The sequence below is a fragment of the Lactuca sativa genome, chromosome 4, assembly GCF_002870075.4.
Source record: "Lactuca sativa cultivar Salinas chromosome 4, Lsat_Salinas_v11, whole genome shotgun sequence".
NCBI classification, from domain to species: Eukaryota; Viridiplantae; Streptophyta; class Magnoliopsida; order Asterales; family Asteraceae; genus Lactuca; species Lactuca sativa.
In genome coordinates this window covers 177,695,866-177,713,916 of record NC_056626.2, presented here as the reverse complement: position 1 = coordinate 177,713,916, position 18,051 = coordinate 177,695,866, and the positions used below count along the sequence as shown (strand labels likewise).

Sequence of the window (18,051 nt, the reverse complement as noted above, 5' to 3'; positions counted from 1 at the left end):
TTATACTTACATAGTCCAGAAATGTAGTGTCTTTGATGGATCTAAAGCTGAAGCATCATTCCTTACAACCAAAAGAGGCTTCTTGATCTTTAACTTCATCAAAATATCATAAAAAAACACCCAAAAGAGGAGAGAGAACAGAGGAGAAGCATAAATCTTGAAGGTGGAGGCTAGGGTTTCTCCCAAGGGGTCCTAGAAGTGGTGGAGGTTGCTAAAATGCCCAAAAATCTAGAACCTTATGCTTAAATACATTGAAAACCATAAAATCATGGGCTTGGTCCTGACAGATCGCCATGTCATGGGGTCTTATCGCTAGTTAGTGGCGACGGTTTTCACATAAATCCATCTCAACTTTAAGCAACTAGAACTTCTTCGTTTTAACTCTGTTTTTGGTGATATTTATATCCACGAAAAGGTATTGACGAGTCCCAAACTTCTATATAGTTAATGTTGGATTAACACATGTCGAAATAAAAACCATAACCAATGAAGGAAGTCTGAAACATCATTTTTCCTATTTTACCCTTTGACTCCAAAACAAAAACCAAGGGCTTAGATCACATAACCAATGTTATCAACATTTGATAGGGTCAAACCCTTTTCCCTTGAAAACTAAGGCCTTTACTTCATCCATTTGTTGTCTATAATCCCAAAATAAGAAACTTATTGAAACAAGATGTTATAGTATTAGAGATGTAACTTTAAAAACTTCAATGGGTACTACTTGGATTTTGAAGGATGTGAAATACATTCCTGACCTAAAGAAAATGTTGATCTAAGTAGGACACTTTGATGAAGAGAGACATGATGTAAAGTTTGGAAAAGGTAAATGGAAGGTTATTAAAGGGAACTTGGTCATTACTCATGGAAAGAAGAGGGGAACTCTATATATGGTGGGTTGACCTTAGGATAAGCAAATACAACTATTGGAGATGAGGAGTCCTCTACTTTATGGCACAAATGACTTGGCCATATGAGTGAGAATGGAATGAAGATTATTGCTTCAAAGGGTAGGATCCCATAATTGAATAATATGACAGTCGACTTCTATGAACCATGCGTATTTGGAACAGAAAAGAGTTACTTTCATAAAGACTGGTCAGCCACCAAAATCAGAGAAGCTGGAGGTTCCTGGTGTTACGTTACCTTTATAGATGATGCTACAAGAAAGATATGGGTTTAATTTTTGAAAAATAAATCTAACATTTTTTCTAGTTTTAAAAGGTTCAAAGCTGCCATGGAGAACAAGACGAATATGAAGATAAAATGTTAGAATTTAGATCATGGGGGTGAGCACAACAGCAAGGAGTTTACTGATTACTATGCAGAACAAGTAACTAGTATGTTGAAGACTGTTCCAGAAACACCTCAGCAAAACGATGTTGCATAGAGGATTAACACAACATTAAACGAGAGAGCTAAAAGCATGAGGTTACATACAGGGATGCCAAAAATGTTATGAGCAGACGCAATGAAAATACAGGTACATACCTTATAAATCATGGACCCTCAGTCCCCACTAGGTTTAAAATTCTAGAAGAGGAATGGTAGAAAAGGGAAGTATCTCTCTAACCTTAAAGTATTTGGTTGTCATGCTTATGTCAAGGTTAAAGATGCAGAAAAAGACAAACTTGAAGCCAAAGCTAAAAAGTGTATCTATTGGGCACTGGATGGATGATATGGGTTATAGATGCTCAGATAATCAAATGATGAAAGTGATCAGGAGTAGAGATGTCACTTTTAGTGAAGATGCCCTCTATAAATATGATCTAGCTATAGCTCCAAGCAAAAGCAAACAAAGTCAGAAGGTAATGTTTGAAGAATTGACTGATGCTGATGTTTACAAACTAAAACTGGTGAACGCTCACAAAATAGTGGGTGTGCTGAAAAGACAATAAATAATGAAGTCAGTGGGAGTTCTGAAGAAGATAAAGACTCAGAAACCGAAATCCCAAATCAGTCAGGAAATGAAATGTAACGACCCAATTTTCACGTCCAAAAATTTCATTTTATATTAAGTGATTTGCAAAACATTTGTAACAGAATATCATCTGATCATATCACTTAATAAAAACATGTCTCGTTTCTGGAAACCGAATCGTAAAACATAATAATGTCAGAGTACAAACCCCAGAATAACCCATAGTGCGGAAAACAAAGAGTGTGTGTATGATGTGCAGCTACCGCGCCAGCTCCTTCCCCTTCGCTGAAGAGGTACCTGAAACCAAAACAGTAAACTGTAAGCACGAAGCTTATTGAGTTCCCCCATCACACCACAACCCATTCAATCATATAGCATACATACTGTCGGGCAATTCTGGGGTGCCCGACCTACCCGGTACGGCCATTCTGGGGTGCCGACCTACCCATGCGGCCATTCTGGGGTGCCATCCTACCGATGCGGCCTTTCTGGGGTGCCGTCCTGCCCATGTCATGCCATTCTGGGGTGCTGACCTACCCGTCGGTCCTAACAACCGAACCTCGGGGACTATTCCACCTCTTAGTGCTACTATCACATATTTCATAATGTAAACATACTATCAGACATATCTAGAGTGTCCGAACTACCCTTCGGTCCTAACAACCGAACTTGGGGACTATTCCCCTCCTACTACCGCTATCACATATAACATATCATGTCAGCATATAAACATATCAGCACATATTATCAGACGTATCTAGGGTGTCTGACCTACCCTTCGGTCCAAACAACCAAACTCTACTACTATCACATATAACATATCATGCCAGCATATAACATATCAGGTAGTAGCAAACCTAGATGATATCACAAAGACAATCATCTAACATACAACTCCTACTGGTGGGTCGGCATTGTGGCCGTAGACCCACCGCTACTGGAAGGTAACTCACCTCGTAGTAGCTGCTGTTCTTTGCGGGAATCCTCTGACTGCTGTCGCTGCTGCTCTAAAAATCCTCTGGCTATAATTCCCACAAAACACTTAGTCATACAGTACTAACGGCTGTTACGGTAAAATGACCATATTAACCCTGACCAAATCAAATTCAAAGTCAACTTCTAGTTGACCTGACTCATCGAGTTGGCTCTCCAACTCGTCGAGTCCCTATCCTTCCATTTGTCCTTATACGCGTCTCTACTCATCGAGTTAGGAAATGAATCGACGAGTTTCCCTTCTAAATGAACATCGACTGAATCTTCATCCGACTCGCCGAGTTGTATAAACAACTCATCAAGTTCATCTTCAACTGATACACAGGTCCTGTCCTTGACTTGCCGAGTCTGCTTATGCATTCGTCGAGTCCCATGAACTTCCAGAACAATGGCTTAGTCCAGAACGTTGGGTCACTCCCCGGGACCCCCTAAAGCCTTTCCACACTCAACTGGGTGCTTATGACCCTCAACTGATATGGGACAGAAACCTAGGACTCGCCGAGTCCAAGAATGGACTCGTCGAGTTGGTCACATCCACTCACTAGATCCTTGATTTTTGATGTACAACCCTTGATCAAAAGATAGATCTATGCTTCTACAATCGATCTAGCACGTAAAGTTACAACCTTTATGTGTTTGCATGGGACTTTGAGCTCAAAAGGTCCTTAAACAAGCTCTTTCAAATCATGGGTCCTTCTTTGAGTGCAAGAGCCACTCCTTTCTGCCTTGTAACCCCTCTAAGGACCTAGATCCGAAACATCAACTCCAAACCATGCTTGCAATCATGGTTGGTGATCAAAATGGCTTAGAAAAGCCCTAAAACTCCACAAAATGGGATCTAACCAATGAACTAACAAGGTATAGACTTTATACCTTCTAAAGATTGCAAATGATGCCCAAAATCGAATCCTTCTAGCCTCCTCTTGATCTTTCAAGCTTTTCCGTCCTTCCTTGGTTCACAAAAGCACCAAAATCACTCCAAATGCCTTGGATTGCTTCAATAACAGCTAGGGTTTGCTATGGGGGTCTTCTTGGAGCAAATGGGACGAAGGAGGCCGAGTTAAGGTGTTTAAATAGGGTGCAAACCCTCGGATTAGGGTTTTTGTCTAAACAGGGCCTACTCGCCGAGTCCACAGCTTAAACCCCGCGTCTCATCCCGCTTCTACTCGGCGAGTTGGTCCTTCAATGTCACAACTATGAATTTTGATGCCTTGTAAACATTGAAGAATGATAACAAATGTGAACCAACAATGTGAAATCATGTTGGATGCTTATTCAATAACAACAAAATTTCAATCAAACACTTCATACAAGCACTGCAATTGGTCAACAAAGAATTGGAAACCCTAGAAATCCCGGTTTAAGTCCATTCTGGACTAGGATTTCCTTATTGGGCCCAATAGGCCAAAAAGCTTCCAATTTGACTATCTTGGGCTTAGAACTCTTAAATGGGCTCTAATTGGACCCACTTCCATATATTTTAAATATTTTGGGCCATATTGGGCCTAGAATGAAATAAAATACCTAAATGGACCTTATTGATCCATAACTAACCTAATTTAGCCCTAATAGGTCATAAAAATCATATTTATATTTATTTGGGCCAAAAATCACCTAACTTAACCATAAAATGGGCTTAATCATTCAAAGCCCAAAAAATTTTCTCTTTTCCTCTCCATTTTCGGCCCAAGCCCACAAAGAAAAGAAGAGTTGACTTTGTGGTGCCAACTCATTTTTACCTAATGGACTTCCATGCAAGCTCTCATACTTCCATGCAACAATCCCATCACTCCCTCTCTTCTTCTCCCTTTCTTCCTCCCGGCTGAATCCAAACAAACACACACCCACACTTCACTCAAAAAAATTCTCTCAAGAAGCTCTCTCCATTTCTCTCCAAATTTTCGAGATCTAAGAGGTTTTTGAAGGAGTTTCTTCCACAAAAATCATCATTCAAGGTAAGTTGGTGCTTAAATCTATGATCTAACTCACTTCTTTTCATCAAAAATCACCTCTTAATCCATTCAAATTCATGATCTTGCATCTTAGAACCCACTAAGTTCGAGATCCATCCAAGGAACTTGCTAGGACCGAAATAGCACCAAACTTCTCCCAATCTTCTTCAAAACCGAAACCACAACTCAAGGTGAGTTTTATACCCCTTTCTTTTCGTTTTTATGAGTTTTATGGGGGAGAATACAAGAAAATGTGTAGATCTATGTGTATGCTATGTGTGATTTGATGCATGTATGTGTGTGATTTCATGTGTTTTGTGATGAATCTGTTACCAAAAAGGGTGTAAACCTGAGATCTATGACATGAGAAAGGAAACAAACATAATGTAAGCTATTTTACACTAAAAAAGTCAAGAATAATAGCTTATGAGGTCATGATGAACATATTCTAACATAAAACCCATTTTGGGCTTAAATTGTCAAAAATACAAAACTTGGGGTACAAATCGACAAGTCACGGTTTCTTGAAGGTCAAAAGGGTCAAAACAGTTTCTATAATCATTTTTCTGAACATTAGAATTTTCAAGGGACTTAAAATGTAAATTTTTAGCTTAATGGGCTAATTTTGGGCTTTTCGGCCCAATAAGCCTCAAAATGCAAAAAATGATAAATTTTAGGGGCTGAAATGAAACTTTCTATAAAACAGGGGGTAATTAGCATGACAAAATCATTTTATGGGTCAAAAATGCTTTTCACTATCAAAAGGGACCAAAAATGTAAAGTTTTTTTAGATTTTGGGCCAAAACTGTAAAAGTTGTGAAAAATGGGGTTCTAACCGAGAAACACTATTCTGGAGGGGCTGAAGTTGTCAACAAAATAAATTTTGGGTTAAAATTGTGTTTTCATCAAATAAATAATACAAAAGTGTCAAGAAAAGGTTTTAAGGACTAAAAGTGAAATTCTTTTATATAAAAGGACCAAAAGTGTTATTTTTATAAAAGAAGGATAGTGTAAAGGTCAAATTCCACTTTTAAACAAATTAACTCATTAATACAAAATACAAGATCCACGACTACTGACGAAACGGAAAACAAATACACTCTCAACAACAAATATCGTTACAAACGAAGTGATTCGGTCTTTAATCAATACAAAACAACTAGCGTTAAACCAAATTATCTAAATAAATACGCGATAACTACGATGAGCAAACTTACAAACTTTGGGCTTGGAAGTTTCAAATCATGCTTGTTGGGCCTTGCTAGCCCATTAACATGATCTTTGGGCCCACAGGGAATATGCTTATGTGCTATTGGGCCTCCTATGACCCGATTTCATGTAAAAGGACTTTCAATGGCTCTAATGTGCTATTGGGCCCTAGTGGACCATTAGTATTGCTAGTAAGGTCAAGAAATCAAATGCGAGTTGGGCTAACGTGCCTTTTGCATTCCCGAGAGCCTAAATAACTCATGGAATATAACGGGACTTCGTACTCCCCTTTTTCCTCGTTTGTTAGGCTTACGAGTAATCAAGGTAAACAGATTCAGAGCATCAATCAAAAGTAATCATGGTTGTTGGATTAAGTGAGTAGTGACGGGCGACGCCTCTAAGGATCGTTCGAAACCTGTAGTTATAAACTAGACATTTCCAAATGCATGATTATAACGACTCACAAACCCTAATTAATCCAAAGCCACTCAAGAAATCAATAATCAATCGTCGTGACGGTATAACAGATTGGGAAATCACTGTGTTTTATGTAATGGGAAAACATCGGGTTTTCCTGGGAAGTTCAACATTTTCACTTGTACGATCATTACAGAAGTTCAACAATTATGCATGTTTTGAAAATCAACAAGCATATATTCACGGATCTTCACACTTTTCATAAACAATGATCTTTTCAGAAAATATCGGATTTTCTGGGTTTTACAAACTACACCAAATCATTTTACCATAACATTGCTTATGAACTCACCAACATTTCATATGTTGACGTTTTTCAAAATTAACTTGTATTCTCAGGTAACAGGTAAACCGGAGAATAAGTACCAAGTAATGTCAGGGTGTTTTGCTTATGATATCTATCAGACAGATTATGTTATGAAATTGTAATGTTTAAAACATTGTACTGGATGTAAACAATATCAGTTGTATCATTTCAATGCTTGGTGATGATTTATGTTATGATTCATGTATATTCATTGTGATGGTATTCAATTTAAGTCACAAGAGCCCTCAGACGTTTCCGCCGTCTGGTTCAGGGGTGTGACATTCAACTCGCCGAGTCCAAGGCCAAAAATGCAAAAATATAATAAAAGAATATGTACCAAGAACCAGGTGCTACAAATCTCCCCCACTTATTTTAGACTTCGTCCTCGAAGTCTGCTGTTCGATCCTGAAACAGCTCGGGGTAATGCTCCATCATCTCATTCGTCGGCTCCCAAGTCCACTCCGACCCCTTCCGGTGCTACCATTGCACCTTCACGAGTTCCACTCTTTTGTTCCTCAAATCCTTCGACTTCCAGTCGAGGATTGCCACCGGTCTCTCAATGTAGTTCAGGCTGTCATCAACCTGAATGTCCTCCAAGGGTACCACTGCTGAGGCATCCACCAGGCACTTTCGCAGCTGAGAAACATGGAAAGTTTTGAGTATCTAAATGAGTTCGGCTGGCAAGTCCAGCCTATACGCCACCTTGCCCACCCGGGCTATAACCCTGAACGGTCTGATGTACCTGGGGCCCAACTTGCCCCGTTTCCTGAATCGGATAACGCCTTTCCATGGCGACACCTTCAGGAGAACCATATCCCCGACCTGGAATTCCAGGTCCCCCGACCTGGAATTCCAGGTCTGATTGGCGCTTATCGGCATAGCTTTTCTGCCGACTCTGAGCAGTCTGAAGCCTGCTCCGGACCTGTTGAATCTTCTCTGTCGTCTTGAGCACTACCTCAGTGCTCCCCATTACCCTCTGGCCAACCTCGCCCCAACATATCGGGGTCCTACACTTCCTCCCATATAGCATTTCGAAGGGGAGGACGATCAATGCTCGCATGATAACTATTGTTATAGGAGAACTCTGCCAATGGAAGGTAGGTATCCCAACTACCTCCGAAGTATAATACGCATGCCCGCAGCATGTCCTCCAAGTTCTGGATGGTCCGTTCACTCTAACCATCCGTCTGCGGGTGAAAGGCGGTGCTAAAATGCAGACGAGTACCCAACTCGTCATGAAACTTCCTCCAAAACCTGGAAGTGAACTGCACATCCCTGTCTGAAATCACAGAAAATGACACACCATGCCGCGCCACCACCTCCCGGATATAGATGTCAGCCAACTTCTCAGCCGAGATGCTCTCCAGAATTGGGATAAAATGGGCGTTCTTGGTCAATCGATCGACGATGACCCAGATCGAATCCACTCCCCGAGCGGTCCTGGGAAGCTTGGTGATAAAATCCATCGTGATGTCTTCCCATTTCCACAGCGGAATATCCAACGGCTGCATCTTGCCGTGAGGTCTCTGATGCTCAGTCTTGACCTTTCTGCAGGTTAAGCACCGCTCCACGAACCATGCCACATCCCGCTTCATGCAGGGTCACCAATAGTCCAGACGAAGATTCATATACATCTTTGTCGCCCCGGGATGAATGGAGAACTGAGATTTGTGTGCCTCCTCCATCAGAACCTGGCGCACACCCCCGTGGTATGGCACCCACACCCTACAGTGTAGTGTCAGTAATCCTCGGCTGTCATAGTCGAAGGAGGAAACCTGTCCCACGATCTACTCGCTCTTCCGATGTTCCTCCTTCATGGCCTCCCGAATCCGCTCCAACAGCGGAGTCACCACCGCCATCCTCAGGCAGATATCCCTGATCAGCGCTGCCTTGCAGCTAAGCGCGTCGGCCACCACATTGGCCTTACCCGGGTGATAAAGGATCTCGCAATCGTAATCCTTTACCACGTCCATCCACCGACGTTGCCTCATGTTTAGATTCGGCTGATCCATGAGGTACCTCAAACTCTTATGGTACGTGTAGATGGTACAGCGAACCCCATAGAGGTAATGACGCCAAATCTTGAGGGCGAATACAACAGCCCCCAACTCCAAATCATGCGTCGGGTAGTTCGCCTCGTGAGGCTTTAGCTGCCTCGACGCGTAGGCGATGACATGCCCTCTCTGCATCAATACTGCGCCCAAACCTGAGATGGACGCATCGCAGTACACAACAAACTCCTCCATGCCCTCAGGCAGGGCTAAGATTGGCGCCTCGCACAATCTCTGTCTCAGTGTCTCGAACGCGGCCTGCTGTTCAGGCCCCCAACGAAAGACCATGGCCTTCCATGTTAGCTTGGTCAGGGGCACGACTATCTTGGAGAAATCCTAGATGAATCTTCGATAATAGCCGGCTAATCCTAGGAAACTCCGAATCTCGGATGGAGACTTCTGAACCTCCCATCTCATCACGGCCTCCACCTTGGCCGGGTCCACTAAGATCCCGTTCCGGTTGACGAGATGCCCAAGGAACTGCACCTCGCGCAACCATAACTCACACTTGGAGAACTTAGCATACAAGTTCTCCCTCCTCAAAGTCTCCAGAACCTCTCGTAGATGCTCCTCGTGCTCCTCCTGCGTCTTGGAGTAAACCAAGATATCATTAATAAACACTATCACAGACCGGTCTTAAATCGGTCTACAAATGCGGTTCATGAGGTCCGTGAACGCGGCAGGAGCATTGGTGAGCCCGAAGGGCATCACCACAAACTCGTAGTGGCCATAGCGCGTCCGAAACGCAGTCTTCTGCACATCCTCCTCTCTGACCCTCATCTGATGGTATCCTAAACACAGATCAATCTTGGAGAACCAAGATGCTCCCTGTAGTTGGTCAAAGAGGTCATCAATCCTCAGGAGTGGGTAACGGTTCTTCACCGTTACCTCGTTCAGCTCCCGGTAATCTATACACATCCGATGCGACCCGTCCTTCTTCCTCACAAACAGAATCGGGGCTCCCCAGGGAGAGCTACTTGGTCTAATGAATCCCTTGTCTAACAGCTCCTGCAGCTGTGTAGACAACTCCTGCATCTCGGGGAGGAGCCAACCGATAAGGTGCCTTGGCTATCGGAGCGGCACCAGGGACTAGGTCGATTCTAAACTCAAACTGTCTCTCCGAAGGTATCCCTGGCAACTCCTCGGGGAATACATCCGTAAACTCTCGCACTATGGGCACTTCGTCCACTATCGCCTTACCCGCCTCCCGGGTATCCATAACATAAGCGACATATCTTGTGCAACCCTGCTGAAGGTAACACCTAGCTCTCGTTGTTGAACATACTGCTGGTCCTTGATGTGGCCTCTCGCCCTGAACTACCAACTCTCCCCCACTTGGGGTCCTGATCCGAACCAGCTGTTGTACGCAATCTATCACTGCTCCATTGGGGCTCAACCAATCCATGCCTATAATCACCTTGTTCCCTCTCAACGGAATAGGAACCAGGTCCACCAGATAACACTCCTCAAATAATCTCAACACATAGTCTCGGAATACCGTCGATGCTCGCACCGATCGGTCATCTGCAATCTCTACCTCTAAAGGGCAATCCAACATGCCCGAAGACTCAAGAAACTTCTTGCTAAGCGTAAGAGAGACAAATGATTGGTTAGCCCCCGAATCAAATAGTACCTGAACTGGGATACCGTTCACATGGAACGATCCTAAACAGAGCACATGCATAACTTATCAAAATTACAGCAGCGCATCATAAAGCATAAAGATAGGAAATCATACCCGTCACCACATCGGGTGCAGCGCGTGCCTCCTCAGAAAAGATAAAAAAGAGGTGTAATATGGTTATTTTAGAATCATTTAATCACCTTAATGACCAAGGTTCTAAATAACGTAAAGCATGACTTGGCGATAATGTCAAGCCTCAAGTTTTTTCAAGCCGTGGCGAGCCATGTCGTATGTAATGCGTGACTTAAGGCGAAAATTTTGTATATAATTCATAATTTTTTTATATATTTTCTATTATTATTCATTTTTATATAACATATATGACTTAAGACAACATTTTGTTAAAGCTTAGCGACAAGTATAAGCCTTGGAGCCATGGTGTACCATGACAAAGCCATGACGAGCTTTTTAAAACCTTATTAATGACTAAAACCTATGGGTTTACAAACCATGAGAATAAATGTAAACTTTCTAAAACTATGACCAAACCTATATAAAGGTGCATACCACAGGGACCAAAACTGTAATTTACTCTTGATTCAAGAAAACCCACTTGTTTATAATTTAACTTGTACAAGAATGATGCAAGCCAATGCCGAAATGATGGTGTTCTTTTGGGCACATTGACCTAAATTAAGGAAAATCCCATACTAACATCATTACTATCAACCCCTAATCATTGCTTACAAGAACCTTTTTGGTACCCCTAAAAAACAACCTTTATGTTCTATTCTCAAAATTTGAATCCATAAACAAAATCCCATTAATTCAAGAAAGCTTCATTCATTCATTCATTCAAATCTCAAACACTTGAATACAATTTACACAACACCCATGTTCGAATTTCTATCCTATTGAAGTAGCAAGAAAAAGGATTTCTTGTTTACATCTATGCAATTGATCCTATTGAGGTGAAATAACACATTCATAATCTAAATCGTTAACCAAAACCACTCTCACAAATCAAAAGCTTCTTGAACTTGATAACAACTCTTCTGCATCTTTAAACCACTTAAACTATATCTTGACGCCACTATTTCATTAAGAGACAATCTTTTCTTAGGCCCTGATTCCGGCCTTTGTTTAGGGGCACTATGCGACCTCAGTTTTGCCTTTGATGACTGTGTGCTCGCCATGTAACTTGGGTGGTTTGAATATGGCCGGAAAAATCCATCCCCACATACACTTTTTGCAGGAGTCGCCGGAGCATTTGACCGGAATCTTGGAGTGCTTTGAGCTGTGTTGGAGAATTTGTATTCATCACCCGCGAATCCCCATTCTAAATCTTGAAGATTGTGGAACTCTGGAATTGAGATACATGCGGGGTTCGAGCAAGGTAGGGGAGACGAGATGTTGTTGGAATGGAATTGTGATTCCTCCCCGGAATCAGATGTACAAGTGTTGATGCGTCTGGATCTTGTGTGTGGTCTGTAGGTGTCGATTTCGACTATTTTTGGACTCCCATCGTAGCAATTTGTTGAAGATTCGTAAGCTGAGTGTCGTTTACTATGGAATTCGTTTCTCTCAATCTCAAATCTCCCCTGGAGGATCAAAAATGTCAAAAAAGTAACAGATGGAGGACCAAAAGTGAAAAATTGAAGCTTACAATGGATTTTCTATGGCGCAATTCGTGATCTTTTGTGAATGAACGACGAGCCCTTTCCGATCTGATTGCAGCTTGTGCTCTAATGAGAGCTTGCATACTATGAAGAGTGGCGGCTGCTCTTTTCCTCACGAGAAAACCTCGTACAAGAGCTTGTAATTTCACTAATCCTTTTAGAGCTCTGAACGCTTTGCGAGCCTGTGATAAAGTTACGAAAAAACATGATTATGAATCCAAATTGAAACCAAATTAGTTAGCAAAGAGGGAAATGATGGATTAGTATTCACCAAATGGGATCTAAACACTTTTTGAATCATAACGGCGGCGCGTTTTTCTTTTCCACCGGCGTACAGGCTTCCTCTGCTCTGGTTTGTGAGCCGGACAACAGCCACGGCGGCCTGTGCCGCTGCCACGGCGGCATCTGCAGCAGCAGCGGTGGCGGCAGCGACGGCAATTGCGTGTTTGTTCTGTTCCTTTTCTGTCTCCGACATGTAAGATCTCAACCAAGTTGCGTCACTTCCTGTTGCCGATGACTGATTAAACTTAGACATCTTCGCCGGCACCGGCGCCGGAAACTGGGATTCCTTCAATGGTTTTCCGAAGCTCCATCTTTTCTTGTCTTTCCGGTCGCCTGAATTCAAATTGTTTACGTTTTCTTTATCTTTCATACCCAACAGACCTTTAAACCACCTCGATGCTTTCCCCATATCTTTCTCTAGATTCAAAAATGGAAATTTAGAGAGAGAGAGAAACAGAGATTCAAATACAAAACACAGGAGATATTTATCGAGAGAGATAAGTTTACTGTTTACTGAAAGAAAAGAAAGAAAAGAGCCAAGTGTTTATTATCAGTGAAGGAACATTTGGAAGGACATTTAGAATCTTTTACAAGTTGGAAATGCAGAGAGGTGGTGTGGTGAGAGAGAAAGGGTGTTCGTTAAAAAATGTAAACAAAAAGGTATCAAACCTTAAAATAATACTCTTTTGAGAGATAATGTATGGGTTTTGTTTTTGAATTTTTATTCTTGTATTTCTGACATAACCTCGTGATGAACTGCATTACAAGACAAAAAGGTGATGCAGAAAGAAACAAAGGAAAAAGTTGGAAAAAGAGACACCATCTTGGTTTTAGATTTTGGAGAAAAACTAAACCAAATGCTTCTACTTACATCTACTTCTTGTTTTGAAAACCTCAATCAAGAAATCCTTAAATAACTACAAATTTACACAAATGGTCCTCCTGTTTGACAGAAAATACAACTATAAATCGTTTTGAGAAATGTTTAACATGTTTAGTTCTTTTAAGTTTTAACATGCAAACCATGGGTCTTTTTAACTTTTAAGTAAGTTATTTTCGGGTTTAAAAAGCACATGATTTGTCCTTGTGTTGGCATAAAAGGACTCGTCTTGTTTATTTTAAATCTAAAAATGACCAAGTCATATTTAAATTTGGAAACTCTCCAATAAAATTATAATATTTTATGTTAATTTACAGTTTAATTCTAAATTTTAATTTTTGAATAAAAAAGTGCATATTATTTTATATTTTGTTCAAATTAACAAAATAATCCTTATTTTTTTCCAAAAAAAAATAACAGATTGTTGTATAAAATTACACAATCATTAATTTTCTGTTAAAAAAATAAATATTGAGATTAAAATGTATACTGACCAAAATATTTGGATTTTATTGAAAATTTCCTTAAATTTTTCTTAAAAAAAACTTTCATGTATATTTTTACCAACCATAAGGACCATTTATGTAATTTTGTTTTAAATATATAAACTAAAACAAGAAAGGAGGGAAGTTTGAAATGAAAACAATAAGTAATTATAATAAAGAAAAAGAACATAAAGACTTCCACATGTACACAATCTAAACTTGGTAACAAATTTGTTCAAGAAAAAGCACAATCATCTTCTACCTCCCTTTATACATTATCCAGTCAAACAAACAAAGAATCACAGACAAAATCGATTGAAGTTGAAACTTTTTAAAAAATCCTTGTAAAAGTAGCAATTATGATGTCACCAGATACTCAAATGGCCACACACCCAGTTCCTAAATTTCAAAAAAACACTCATTTAGCTTCTTTCCCTTTGTCAATATCTACAAACCTGTCACAACCAATGTTACTTACACACATACACATGCACAAAATCCAATCAAACAATCCAACGAATTACAGACAAAATCAATTAAAACCTCAAAAAATGGTTTAGAAAAAAGAAATTATGTTGTCAACACGTTCATTAAAAATACTCAAGTGGCGAAATACTTGATACCCACCTCCTTAATTTTCAAAAACAACACTCAATTTCGGTTCTTCCCTCTTTTCAAAACCTGCAAACCCTAATTTTGTAGGAGGAATTTAATTTTCAGATATTTGAAATTGAAAGCGAATTGGGTGAATTTGAATAACGCGATAATAGCTTTAATGGAGTAATGAATTACTGATGCTTCTTGCATGATAATGATCTGTAAATAAGGTATACGACGACTGAATTTGTCTGATGGAGTTCTTTGGTGCTGGGTAGATAATGAATTTTAATGAAGATGCTTCAAACTGGTCTTCACATAAATCTCTCTGCCAAATTCGTGCAGAATCTCAGGCAATAATACATAGATGAAATTAAGGAGGGATGTTAATTCGTACGAATGGGACTTGGAAAAAAAATGTACAGGAAAATTTGGTTGTAGAGAATTAATTAAATTACAATTTTTATGAAGGTATGTATTACATTTTGAATTTAAAATGGCATATTCGTTTAGTTTTTATAGTTTTAATAATAGAACAAGCTATTAATTTGCAAAGTATATTTAAAAATGTTAATATTGAGCTATATCTTAATATTAAAAGATCTTCAATCCAATTTCATATTTTAATTTTAATTTTATTTGAAATTTTAGTTTTGATCTATATATATATATATATATATATATATATATATATATATATATATATATATATATATATATATATATATATATATATATATATATATATATATGGTTCAGTTGAGAAAATAAAAAAGGTTGAGAATGGGTGAATCATTCTCAACCACTCATTTAATCTAAGCATAAAAAAACACGGTGACAAACTTGTAATATATTAATAACCTTCAATCTCAAATACGTAACTATAGAGAATTCGATAATAGTTCGTTCATCATCAAAATTTTTCCTTCAACCTTCAATAATCATCCAGATTTCTTCAACTAAACCGGAATTTCTTCGTTGTTCATGAAATTGGAATCGGAGTTCTTGACTCGCAGTCACAGTCGACATTGAAGGACTCAGAATCGGTACTCACAGGTTCCCAATCGGATTTTCGGAAATCAAAGTCAAAATGAGAAATCGATCAGACATAGGATGCCGCATCTGAATTCGAAATCGGAAGTATATGATGATTTGGAATTGATAACTTGATGTTTTTAACATTTTAAAAATAGTTAACTTGTATGCACTCCAACTGTTTGATGAAATGCATAAACTAAATTACCACGTTATATTCACATATGAATATGTGTTTCTCACCTGAATCAATATATGATTATTAACAAATATGCAAGTCTGTATGTTATTCATATGTGAATAACATATAAAAATTATACATATTTGTCAAAATACCTTCAAATATTCATAAGTGAATATATTAACAAGTGAATATACCTTGTGATATTCATATGTGAATATACTGCGTAATATTCATAAGTGAATATATCATCTAATATTCACAAATGAATATACAATGTAATATTCACATGTGATATATCATGTAATACTATATAATATTCACAAATGAAATATCATTTAATATTCATAAGTGAATATATCATCTAATATTCACAAGTGAATATACTATGTTAATATTCACAAGTGAATGCATCGTCAATATTAAAATATGAATATACTATGTTTATTATATGTTATATTCATATGAATGATACTTAAATTGTAAAAAAAAATCATATTTTTTATTCATAAGTGAATAACGAATGTACTTTAATAAAATCTTATGCATTTTTATTCAGTTATGAATAACGATAGCTGAAAATATAAAAAAAAAATTATTTTATCTTAAAACTATATCAATATGGATGTCTATTTGTAGAGAATAAAAAATCATGAATTTTGGTATATTTAAAATCATTTTTTGATAAAAATAGCTTTTAAAAATTAAAAAAAAACGAAAAAAACTATGTTTTTGTATATATTAAGGTAATGATTAACATAGTTTAAGGAAATATGTTTTGTTGGAAAACACATGTGCATTCCTTTCCCATTTCCGCCGGTACGTTTGAGGCTTTTGCGGTAAAAATAAATGATTGGCTGAGAATGATTCCCCCATTCTCAACCTTTTTTTCTCAATTGAACCCTCCTATATATATATATATATATATATATATATATATATATATATATATATATATATATATATATATATATATGCCTAGGTTATTCTATTCAAACTAATTATTATGTTATTGTATGCATAAATATGGGCCAATCATTTTACTTATTTTAAGAAAGTGATTAATACATATTATTGAATTAAAAATAATCGAAAAATATCATCTAGTTTAACTAGAAGGGTATTTTAGTCAATTAACATAGATTTAATAAAGGAAGTTTTCATATTTTAAGGGATCATAGATTCTATTAATTTTAAAAATCTGATTTTACAAATTATTAGGTTTTTAATTCGAACATTCTGACAGAATGTTTGAATATATACAAAAATAAGAAAATTCTTGAACCATAAAATAATAAAAATATTCTTGAACATATTTTTCTTGTAGAATAACAAATTCTCGAACCAGCAATTTAAGAATTAAAACAAAAATTATATTAATTCTTATAGAATACATGTAACAATTGCTAAGAAATACATTTATTGTTAAAGAATAAAACTAAAAAAAACTTTGAAAATGGAAAAAAAAACATCAAAATCTAACAACTACTAATACATTCTAAAAGAATAATGTGGCCCGTTTCAATTTTGTGGTCCGTTCTTCAAGCATCAACTTCTGTGATTCCAACATAATTGGAATTCGTGATTCCATTCCAACATAATTGGTATTCGTGATTCCATTCCAATAAAATTGGAATCTCACTAATATCATCCATTGAATTATCTACATAAACATACTTGATACCTTTTCAGAATTCAACATTGTCAAGATCCTGCACTGTCCACATAAATGAAGTGTTAAATTAGAAAAAAAACATAAATTGAAATATGAATCAATTCATAAAATGCAGCCAAAAAACTGGTCAAGAACAAACTGTATGAACATAAATTGTGGTGGTTTCATCGAATATGAAACCAGGCTCTGAATAAACATAAATTGAGTAATTCGCTGCATCAACATTTTGCAGATATGTTATTTACTCTATGGATTTATGGACAAGAGAACAAATCCCAGCAATTTAAGATCTATGAATGATCCATGGAAGTGTTTGAAATTAAATTACTAGCTATCAATGAAGTTTTGGGTGTTTAGATAAAACATATTCTTCAATTTGCTATAATCGCTTTCAAATAGTGCATCTAAACACCCCTGATTCGTTTAAATTTGTAGTAATTCAATGTTGATTAAATCAAGCTATGTATTCATCTGATTAACCATATTTAAATCCAATCAAATGATACAGAAATGTTTTTAGCACTAACTTCGAAGAAGCTTTGGCAGAGGAAATCAAGGGGCAGATCGCGACGGACTAGAAACAAGTAAGCAATTCTAGGGTTTCCTTCAAAACCCTCATCATCGATCATCGGAAGCTGAGATCGCCGATAAACTCGACCCGAAGAAGAATGTGGGGAAGTATCATAATAAAACTGAATCCATG

The 18,051-nt window shown here is 38.0% G+C and overlaps 1 protein-coding gene across 1 annotated transcript; it reads right to left on the bottom strand.

The window, feature by feature from the left end:
• Positions 1-11,357: 11,357 nt before the first annotated feature.
• On the bottom strand, positions 11,358-13,354 carry LOC111907940 (protein IQ-domain 26). Its single transcript, XM_023903752.3, has 3 exons — positions 12,485-13,354; positions 12,201-12,395; positions 11,358-12,135 (listed from the first exon to the last, which is right to left on the bottom strand). Exons 1-3 carry the CDS (start codon positions 12,902-12,904, stop codon positions 11,551-11,553), a joined length of 1,200 nt encoding a protein of 399 aa, XP_023759520.1. The 5' UTR covers positions 12,905-13,354; the 3' UTR covers positions 11,358-11,550.
• Positions 13,355-18,051: the final 4,697 nt, after the last annotated feature.